The 10,318-nt window shown below is 33.8% G+C and overlaps 2 protein-coding genes across 3 annotated transcripts; both read left to right on the top strand.

Annotated features, from left to right (window-relative positions):
* The first annotated feature begins 2,890 nt into the window (after window positions 1–2,890).
* LOC107926896 (GTP-binding protein SAR1A) lies at window positions 2,891–5,290 on the top strand. The gene is made up of 3 exons (XM_016857844.2): window positions 2,891–3,495; window positions 3,750–3,881; window positions 4,701–5,290. Exons 1-3 carry the CDS (start codon window positions 3,367–3,369, stop codon window positions 5,019–5,021), a joined length of 582 nt encoding a protein of 193 aa, XP_016713333.1. The 5' UTR covers window positions 2,891–3,366; the 3' UTR covers window positions 5,022–5,290.
* A 55-nt stretch (window positions 5,291–5,345) lies between these two features.
* Window positions 5,346–10,205, top strand: LOC107926869 (uncharacterized). 2 transcript variants are annotated; one of them, XM_016857810.2, is made up of 4 exons: window positions 5,346–8,608; window positions 8,681–8,847; window positions 9,158–9,622; window positions 9,701–10,205. In XM_016857810.2, exons 1-3 carry the CDS (start codon window positions 8,324–8,326, stop codon window positions 9,237–9,239), a joined length of 534 nt encoding a protein of 177 aa, XP_016713299.2. In that variant the 5' UTR covers window positions 5,346–8,323; the 3' UTR covers window positions 9,240–9,622; window positions 9,701–10,205. The 2 variants fall into 2 exon arrangements, with proteins under 2 accessions (XP_016713299.2, XP_016713298.1); XM_016857809.2 differs by lacking the exon at window positions 5,346–8,608 and having other exon boundaries at window positions 8,615–8,847.
* Window positions 10,206–10,318: the final 113 nt, after the last annotated feature.

Below are 10,318 nucleotides of genomic sequence, written 5' to 3'. Positions count from 1 at the left end.
ACCTGAGAGTCTTTTTTAACCACAAGATGCTTCATCTTATCATACAAGGTCAAAGAATCATAAACGTCATCAACTGTGAGAGACTCATGGCTATATAAAATCATGTCTCTAAAAGTTGAATAAGACGGGGGCAACGAACAAAGTAGAATCAACCTTAGATTTTCCTTATCATACTGAACCTCTATGGCCTCCAAGTTTGAGAGAATTTCTTTAAACACTATTAAGTGTTCTTGCACAGATGCGCCTTCCTCCAAATGATGAGCATAATGACGCTGCTTCATATGCAAGTTGCTAGTTAGAGTTTTTGACATACATATTTGTTCCAGCCTCTTCCATAATGCAGCAACGGTCTTCTCCTTTAGCACATCCTGTAAAATTTCGTTGGACAAATACAGATGTAACTGTGTTAACGCCTTTCGATCATTGTGCTTCTTCTCTTCCTCCATCGATGTCAAAGGCATCTTATCTACCCCTAGCAGGGCTTCCTCTAAATCCATCTGTGCAAGAACTGCTCGTATCTTTATCTGCCACAATGCAAATCTGGTGTTGCGATCCAACAGCGAAATTTCATACTTCAAAGACGCCATTACCGTGATCGATATGAAAAACCAAAAAGCTCTGATACCAATTTGAAAAAAAATTAAACGTTGGTAATGACAATATATCACAAAGAAAAGAGAAATAAAAATAAAAAACACACAGATTTTACGTGAAAACCCTTTCGGAAAAAACTACGGGTAGAGGAGAAGAAAATTCACTATGTCGAATTCGAATTAATACAAGAGGAATAGACTATGTCTATTTATAGGCTTTGTAAAGCCATATTCTAATAGGAGTGTAGTAAGATTGAAACACCTTACTCTAACCAATATAAAATAGATGGAGTTTAATAAGGTTTAAAAAATCTTATTCTAAAATAAAATAAAAGAAGTGTAGTTCTATATGGATTTTACGTTTATTTTATTTTACCACTGTATTTTATTTAAATAAGGATTCGGGTCACTTAATTCTAACATCTATTATTATTTTAGTTAACTTATAAATATAACATATATATGTAATATATACATGCATATATCAGTAAAACCATGACAGGCCATCACCCAACCATTTAATTAATGGTATAATTGCTACATTAGTCACTTTTATTTAATTTAATCTATACTTCAACTTTTAACCCTTTCGTGATTTAGTCCTCACACCTTAATAACTCTTAATTTCATGAAGTTTACTTATCCAAAATTTAATTCGCCTCATATATAACTCCATAAATATTTAATAAAAATATTTACTAGTCCGATTTACGAAAACGAAGTCTCAAAACTACACTTTTCGTCACCACTGACTATCGAGTCGTTACAGAATTTTCAAACTTGGTCTTGTTCGATTGAGTATTAAGTTGAATTATGTGATGTTGTGATGAAGAATTATGTTTTATAATATTTATGAAATGATTTGGGAATGGTTGATGGCAGTGAAGATTTGGTTTTAAACATTTCAAACAAGTTTTGGGCATTCTATCTTTGGTGTTGCGACATCTAACCTTCAGTGTTGCAACATTAAAGTCAATAAGAGTAATCTGTATTCAATGGCGCAACATTAAAGTCATAAGGGTAAACTATCCTCGGTGTCATGAAATCAGGACGTCAATGTCGCGACATCAGTTCGATGTTGCAACACCCAATTTTCAACGTTGCAACATTGACCCTGTTTACCCTGTTTTGACCTAAATAAGCCTCGATTGGCTCCTGATTGTAACCAAACTTTAATGAAAACCTAGAAATGACTTAAATGACAACAAAGGAGTCCAATTATGTTAAAACAAAGTTTTAAAATTTATGATAGAGGTAGCTTAGTGTATTAATGTAACATCACTTACTCGTGAGGAAATCGGCTCACTTCGAGTAAGGGGTGTTATAATTAAAGTTAATTAAGTTAATTGATTTTTATTTTGAGTAATGTTACTTTTTATCAATTACATAAAGTAAAATTACATTATATGTTGAATATATTAAAAATATTTTTAATTATTATTTTAAAAAAAATCTATTATAATATTAATTTGAATTGACAAATTAATATATTTTAGTTATAATTAATATTTTAAATAATAAATATTATTTTATATTAATTATTGTACTTAAAAATATAATATTTAAATATTTAATTAAATATTAATTAGATAAATCACTTATAACACAGAGAAATATATAAAGATGCCATAAGTTTGTTGGTAAATGTCATAATTTGGGCTAATGTGGGTGGCAGTTAGGAAAGACTTACGTCTGAATTGAATTATAAATTAAAAAATAAATAAAATTTTAGCCTTATGTTAATTAAATTTATAATATTATCATTTTTTTTGACGGCAAGGTTGGGGCCACCGCCCCTGGCCGCACTGAGTCAATCGACTGAGTAATCAAACTGGAAAATTTCTACTCATTTCAATTCAATGACGCCACTTGGGTTTAACCACTTATGGAGAGTTTTGGGTTAATTTCATTAGATGTCCCCACTCCATAGCCTAAAATTTTAAATTAGTCCTTAAATTTTAAAATATTTTAATTGAGTCAATATCAAATCAATCAAATTTTTCTCTAATAAGTTGTCAATTTTGACTTTAAATTCTAGCTCAGATATAATGTGCAATATATGCAAAAGATGTGAAACAAACTTTAAACACATATACACTAATTGCATAGACAAACTGTAGCTAATATGTTAATAAAAGAAAGTTTCATTAAAATTAGGTTTATTTTTAATATGCTAGATCCAAGTTGTCTACATGAGAAGTGTACATGTATTTTAAATTTAAGCAATGCATTCTAAATACACTCACTTGTCTGATTCGAGCCAACATTTATAACAAAAGTTGACAACTAGGCCAACAGAATCACTTGATTAATACGATGCTGTTATATTAAGGAGTCAATTAGAACATTTTGAAATTTAGTTATCAATTGATAATATGGGTCATAGTTTAGGGATATGGTAGATTTAACCCTTGATTTTTTTATGGTTTTCCGGACAAACGACGTCACTTGCACAAAAGAAAGTGAGCCAATCTAGCCCACAGAAAAAACCGGGATATAGGTCGAAATTCCAGATTTGCTCCAGATTTTAGAATAACAAGAGTTATTGTTCTTTTTTTCTTTTTTTTTTTCCAATATTAGCCCTCCCAGTGCCTCCCTCTCTTTTTCTTGATTTTGGGGTAAAAATTTGATCCTTTTCTTCTATGATATGAAGTGGATGATGCCTTGAATTGCAACGATATCTCACCGTCCTCCACTCTCAGATCGTCGCAGTTTTCTAGCTCGATCCGTTTGATTTTCCGGAGACCCGAAATCCGACCCGGAGGTTGAAACGATGTTTCTCTTGGATTGGTTCTACGGCGTTCTTGCTTCCCTCGGTCTATGGCAGAAAGAGGCTAAGATCTTGTTTCTCGGCCTCGATAATGCCGGTAAAACCACACTGCTTCACATGTTGAAAGACGAGGTTCGTTGTTTTTTTCCTTTTTGTTACTTAGCCTCATACATTGAAGTCTTTTTTTTTTTAATCCTCAAAAACCCCTAAATTGAAAGTATAATTTTGGATCTCCAAATCAACTCCGATTCCTGTATCATCTACTTCAGAGTTCTGGGTTTTTTTTTTGGAAGATATTAAAATCCTTTTAAATGCTTTATCATTTAGAAAAATGACGAAATTTTGAGGTAATTAACGATGTTGATAATTGTTTTTACTGTTTCCAGAGATTGGTTCAACATCAGCCAACTCAGTATCCCACATCTGAGGAACTTAGTATTGGGAAAATTAAGTTTAAAGCTTTTGACTTGGGTGGCCATCAAATTGCTCGCCGAGTCTGGAAAGATTACTATGCTAAGGTAACCCTAAAGCTGAAATTCATGCCTATTTTTTCATTAACATTTCCTTGATTTTAGGTTTCAATGTTATTAGTTTTAATTATTCTCTGCATTCAGTGAAATCTGTTTTTCTTTTAATTCATTTTCAGTGGTTTTACAATCTCAGTTTGGAAGGGTTTTATTAGTTTTGTTAACAGAATTTTCTTTATGTTCGTACGTCTCTCTGATGTTTTCATGCCTCGGCTATCTTTTCGCACTTCTTGATGGATTTTTTTTTACCGATGATCAATTGTTGTATGCTAAATTTCAAATTGTTTCATGGTCATTAATTTCAGTGAGGCTGGTGTTATGATCACCTTACGAAAATGCCTAATGTAATGCTTTAGCAGATTGATTTGTTTCTCTAGTTGTCTTGGAAAGGTGGCCATTGGCCCAGTATTATCTGTTAGCTGTAGCTTTCTGCAACCTTATAGCTTGCTGTTGGTTGATTTTTATGAAGATATTTCAAAAGCATATAAAACAAAAATCATAAAAAAGAAAGAAGAGATTCCTTGGGTGCTTGGGTGCTTGGTTCCTTGGGTGTTTGTTATGGGTGTAACAAAGAAGTTGTCTGTACGAATGTGCCGTTTTTACACTTCATTGCTTCCAAGTGACGTACAATTTAGGATGAGACTGGGTTCAGATGACATTTTCTACATCATGCTGCGGTTGCAATTATGTTGCCTTACTCTCATGTCGATTGTTCTTTTTGCTGCTTTTGTTCCCATTGGTTTCTTGTTAGAACCAATGGTTGCCTGGTCTCAAGTGAATACTTTGAACCGTATGTTTTATGGGTTCCAGGTGGATGCTGTGGTTTACCTTGTAGATGCCTATGATAAAGAGAGGTTTGCAGAATCGAAGAAGGAACTCGATGCACTGCTTTCAGACGAGGCCCTTGCCAATGTCCCGTTTCTTATCCTAGGAAACAAGATCGATATACCATACGCTGCCTCGGAGGATGAATTACGTTACCATCTGGGCCTCACAAACTTTACCACAGGCGAGGGGAAGGTGAACCTAGCAGACTCAAATGTCCGTCCGCTAGAGGTATTTATGTGCAGCATAGTCCGCAAAATGGGATATGGGGACGGCTTTAAGTGGATGTCTCAGTATATCAAGTAGGGTAATGGCTAGAAAGATGCATTAAGACGATCTTAGACTTCCAAGCCCCAATTTCAGGTATAAAAAAATGTATTCTTTTAAACTGTTTGAGCTGACCCCTAAGTGGGTTTTAAATTTGGTGCTATTTGGTGTTGGATGTATATAGGAAGGGAGGTTATATTCTCACTGCTCTGTAAAATCTCTACTTGTGGCAGCATATCTCTGGTACTGTAGTTGTCTCAATGAACTTCCATATCTTCTTACTATAATGAGTTTGTTTTCGCTAGAAAGTAATGTTTTCATTAGTTACGTTATGTTGTAGCTATGTCATTGAGTCATAGGGTTAGTGGCAAAGATGGAAAAGTTAACTGTTAAAATTAGGCTTTTTGTCAACTTTCTCATCATTTGAGCATATTTAAAATTTGTACATCAAATTGGACGGTTCAGATTTGTAAAGATAATGTTAATAAATCTGAGGAAGGTTAATTCTCTTTCTAATACGTTAGATATCGGTATGCATTTACGTGTTCTACATAAACTTTATGTTAGATTTGGATCAAGATATAATGCCGAAGTTAATGACCAGGTTGACATAATTACTTGATACTATTGTAAGATTTCGTAATTTTGTATAACGTTTATAAAAAAAAATATTTAAAATTTTAACTTCTTGTGGAATTAACCCTATTTTTATAAATATTATTGATATAAATCATATAGAATGGAGTGGAATACAATGAACAAAGCCGACTCTCTATTCATGTAAGGCCACAATTTGGATAATCGGAGGGTGAGATTAATTATTATATGATAATATTTTAATACTATAATAGTGAGATTAAAATTAATGGTGAAATATATATTTGGATGAAATTGCAATAATAATGGTGCAGTGAAAATATAAAAGGACTATTAAGCATATTAAATTTAAGGGTAAATTACACCAACAGTCATCTAACTTTTGGGTAACTGACAAAACAGTCATCTAGGTCTCACTTCAATCACTTAACTTTCAAAAAGTAACAAAACGGTCACCAACGTTATTAAAAAGTGACAAAATAGTCACCGGCTAACGATTGTCGTTAGGGTTTTAACGGGATTGCTAATGTGGCAAGTTAACCAGCTGATGTGGCAAGTTAACTTGCCACGTTGGCGAAACGGTTGATTGGGGCGGGTTTAGGGGAAAAAATGGGTAAGGGTTATGAGTTAATGTAATGTTTTAGGGTTAGAAACAGATTAGGGAAAGGGATTTGAGGGGAGAAAAAGGAAAATCGATTTGGGAAATTTTGATCTTGATTTAGGGTTTTTTAGGGTTTAAACTGAATTGAGAATCGATTAAGAAGGGTTTAGGGTTAGAAATTCGTTCAATAATCCATTAACAGGGTATAAGGTTTAGGGTACGATTGTCTATTTTGTTTGGGGAGAAAAGAAGACGAACCAGAAACCATTCAATTTTTTTATTGCCAGCGACAATGGGCAATAGAAAAGAAGCTACCAGTGGTGTTACATCCACTTTAACGGGTAAGTTGTTGCATTTAGTTTTAAATTTTTTGGATTTCAATGTTGCTATTTCAATTTAAGGTTATTTCTATTTCAATTTTAGTTTCGATTCTGATTTCGATTTTGATTTCAATTTTAAAATACTCACTGATTTTGATTTTGATTTTGATTCTAATTTTGATCTCGATTTAGATTTAGAATTTGATTTTGATTTCGATCTGGATTTCGATTTTGTATTGTATGTCATGTGCATGATGTTTATTGTTTGTTTCTGTCATTGTATGAATGCCATTATCAAATTGATGTTTATTGTGTATATCTGCCATTGTATGAATGTCATTATCAAATTGATGTGTATTGCATATATTTGCTATTGTATGAATGCATTATCAAACTGATGTTTATTGTGTATATCTGCCATGATGTTTATTGTGTATATTGTGTATAACTACCATTATCAAACTGGTTGTTGCCTATTATTGACTGCCATGTGCATGACAAAAATGGTTGTGTTTGTTGTCTGCCATTATTAAATTATTTTTTGTATTGGTTGTTGTCTGTCATGTGCATGACAGAAGTGTTTGTATTAAATTATTGGGCATTTTGTATTGGTTATTGTCTGACATAAATGGTTAAAGTGTTTGCCTATATTGTCTGCCTTTATTGATGAGTACTTTGTTTGGCAGGTTTAATTGATGAAAATTTTAATGAGAATGAAGAAAATATGTCTGGTAGTGATGTGTCTGGTAGTGATAGTGATGCATCTGAAAGAGTTAGTTTAGATGGTTTAGACATGGATGGTATAGAAGTAGATGAACTGTGTGATAGTGATGATTCTGTAAGGTTAGATAGTGCACATGAATCTGACTCAGATGGCCAAAATTGGCCTGACTTTAACTTAGAGAATGACATAAGTAATCCTAGACTTAAGGTTGGAATGTTTTTTAAGTCTAAAGATAGTCTAAAAGAAGCTGCCAAGCAGTATGGTAGGTTGAATAGTTATTTTATTAAGTTTCCAAAAAATGATTTAAGAAGGTTAAAGGCAGTCTGCAATGAAAAATGATCTTGGTTCATATGGGCTTCTAGGCTAAACCCTAATGACCCTACTGACCAGACTTGGTAAATTAGGAGTTCAAACCCTAACCATACTTGTTTTAAAGTCTATAAAAATAGGAATTTAGCCTCAACTTGGATAGGTGAACAGTATAAAGAAAAATTCATTACTGATCCTGATTATTCTCTGAAATCATTACAGCAAGATGTCAAAAGAGATTTTTGTTGCTTGGTCTCACTAACCAAATGTAGGAGGGCTAAACTTAGGGCATTGGAATTAATTGAAGGAGCTCATAAGGCTCATTATAAGAAGATTTATGAGTACTTTTGGAGGTTAGGACCCAAAATGAGGGAACAACAACAATCTGTTATTTGGATAACAGATTGGTTCAAAGGATGTATGTCTGTTTGCAGGCATGCAAAGATGGCTATAGGCTGGTTGTACAAGGATAGTAGGTTTAGATGGATGTTTTTTAAAGGGCTACTATGGTGGCTACTTGCTTGCAGCTGTTGGGATAGATGCAAATAATGGCATCTATCCACTTGCATATGCTGCTATCGAAAGTGAAAACCAAGCATCATGGCTTTGGTTCTTGGAGTTGCTTGTAATAGACTTGGAAATTGTGAGCTCGTACTAGATATCTTTTATGTCTGACAAACAAAAGGTAAAACTCAATTTTTATATATTTTTTATGTTGTTTCTATTTAGGGTTTGTCAAAGAATTAAACTATTTTTTTCCTAATTGCAGGGACTTTTGGAAGCAATATGTATGTTGTTTCCTAATGCAGAAACAAGACACTGTGTTAGACACCTACATTCCAATTTCAAGAATGTTGGTTTCCGAACAAAGGAGTTGAAAGATTTGCTTTGGAAAGCTGCCAGAGCAAGCACTACAAGGGAGTTCGATAATGCCATGGATGAACTGAGAAAAATCAATCAACATGCTTATGACTGGTTAAAGAAGAAGAACCCTACTCACTGGTTAAGGTCTCACTTCTCAATTAGGAGCCATTCTGACATGTTGGTGAATAATCTATCTGAATCATTTAACAAGGTAAATCCCTATGTTTTATATTTCTTATTGATCATTAGCAATTCACTAATCATTTATGTGGTTTATGGATAGATGATACTGGAAGCAAGATGTAAACCTATTTTGACCATGATAGAAACAATAAGGACCAAGATTATGTTACTTATTGTTAAGAAGAAAGAAGAAGCTGACAAATGGAAAGGAATTTTGTGTCCAAAGATCAAGAAAAAACTGGATGTAAATATAAAAGATTCATTAAGGTAAAGATTCTTTCTAATATCTACATTCTGACTTAATGTTGCTGATCACATGCACTGATTGTTGGAAAGCTATTGACTTTTTTTAATACGTATGCAATGATTGTTGGAAAGTTGTTGACTATTTTTTAATATGCATGCAATGATTGTTGGAAAGCTGTTGACTATTTTTTAATATGCATGCAATGATTGTTAGTGTGTTGCTTATTTTTTAGTATGCATGCAATGAGTTTTTTTTATAATATACATGTAGTGACTGCTTTTTTAGGGGGTGTCATTGTATGTTTTAACCAAGATGCTCATTGTTTTTTAGGTGTGTTCCATCATATGCTGGTGGGGACAAGTATCAAGTTGAATGTGGTCCAAGCAGCCAGCATGTGGTGGACTTAGTTTAGAATTCTTACTCCTGCAGGAATTGGGATCTCACTGGCATCCTTGCATGCATGCATTAGCTGTCATTCATGTAAAAAATGAGTTCCCAGAGACCTATGTGCAAACTTGGTACACCAAGCAAACGCAGCTTCAAATTTACTCCAATTTTGTAAGTCCAGTAAGGGGTCCTAAACAATGGGCCTATTTGTCAAACATGCTACCAATACTACCTCCTCCACTAAGAAGGCCACCTGGTAGACCTATTAAAGTGAGAAGGAAAGAACCTAATGAACCACAAACAACAGAAAGGTTGAGCAAGAGAAGGGTGGAGATGAGGTGCAGTAAATGCAAAATAATAGGCCACAATAAGAGGAGTTGCAAAGGGGAAGTTGGCCAAAACATTCTAGTAAGTAATTTTCCTTAATTTATAGTATACTTATATCTATGAATTTGTTTGTTTTTCACATTTCTTTTATTCTTGTAGGTTAAAAGGCATCAAGTTGGTGTTAGACCCAGCAACAGGCTACCCCAAGTCAGCAAGAGGGTACCCCAACTCAACAAGGTGCCCCAACTCAGTTACCAACTGTCCCAACTCATCAAGAAGCTGCCCTAAGACAAAGCTCCCATTAAAGAGAAAATCAACCACAACCACTGTTAGATGGATGCCTTCTACTCAAGAGTCATCCATGACAGACCATTGATGATGATGTGAACAGACTGTATTTTGTTAACCTTTTAAAACTGTGTAAATTTGCCTGCTACTGATTATTAACTTAGGCAGATATTTTTTGGGAAATTTGCCTATGATTGCTACTGTTGATAAACTTAGGCATAGTCACTGAATTTTTTTGTAAATTTCCCTACAATTCACATATGCTCAATTGTAATGAATTGTAGGAAAATTTGGCAATATTTTGCCCCTCATTCCTTTTGAAAACAGTTTGGCATTTTGGCCTTAATATATGAGCAATTATCCATGCTATTTGTTATCCAACTGTTAAGCAATTTGTATACCAACTGTTATCTTTTCTAACTAGCAGCCATGTATACCAACTGTTAAGAAATTTGTATATCAATTGTTATCTTTTCTAACCAGCAGCCA

The sequence above is a fragment of the Gossypium hirsutum genome, chromosome A08 (assembly GCF_007990345.1).
Source record: "Gossypium hirsutum isolate 1008001.06 chromosome A08, Gossypium_hirsutum_v2.1, whole genome shotgun sequence".
NCBI classification, from domain to species: Eukaryota; Viridiplantae; Streptophyta; class Magnoliopsida; order Malvales; family Malvaceae; genus Gossypium; species Gossypium hirsutum.
This window is presented reverse-complemented; position numbering and strand designations above follow the sequence as displayed.

What these genes read in the sequence shown, in the direction of transcription:
- LOC107926896 (XM_016857844.2), top strand. Translation starts at nt 3,367, where the DNA reads ATGTTTCTCTTGGATTGGTTCTACGGCGTTCTTGCTTCCCTCGGTCTA. An exon ending in TTCACATGTTGAAAGACGAG is followed by an intron (nt 3,496 to 3,749) that starts GTTCGTTGTTTT and finishes TACTGTTTCCAG; the next exon opens with AGATTGGTTCAACATCAGCC. An exon ending in GGAAAGATTACTATGCTAAG is followed by an intron (nt 3,882 to 4,700) that starts GTAACCCTAAAG and finishes TATGGGTTCCAG; the next exon opens with GTGGATGCTGTGGTTTACCT.
- LOC107926869 (XM_016857809.2), top strand. Translation starts at nt 9,200, where the DNA reads ATGTGGTCCAAGCAGCCAGCATGTGGTGGACTTAGTTTAGAATTCTTA. An exon ending in AAGTTGGCCAAAACATTCTA is followed by an intron (nt 9,623 to 9,700) that starts GTAAGTAATTTT and finishes TTATTCTTGTAG; the next exon opens with GTTAAAAGGCATCAAGTTGG.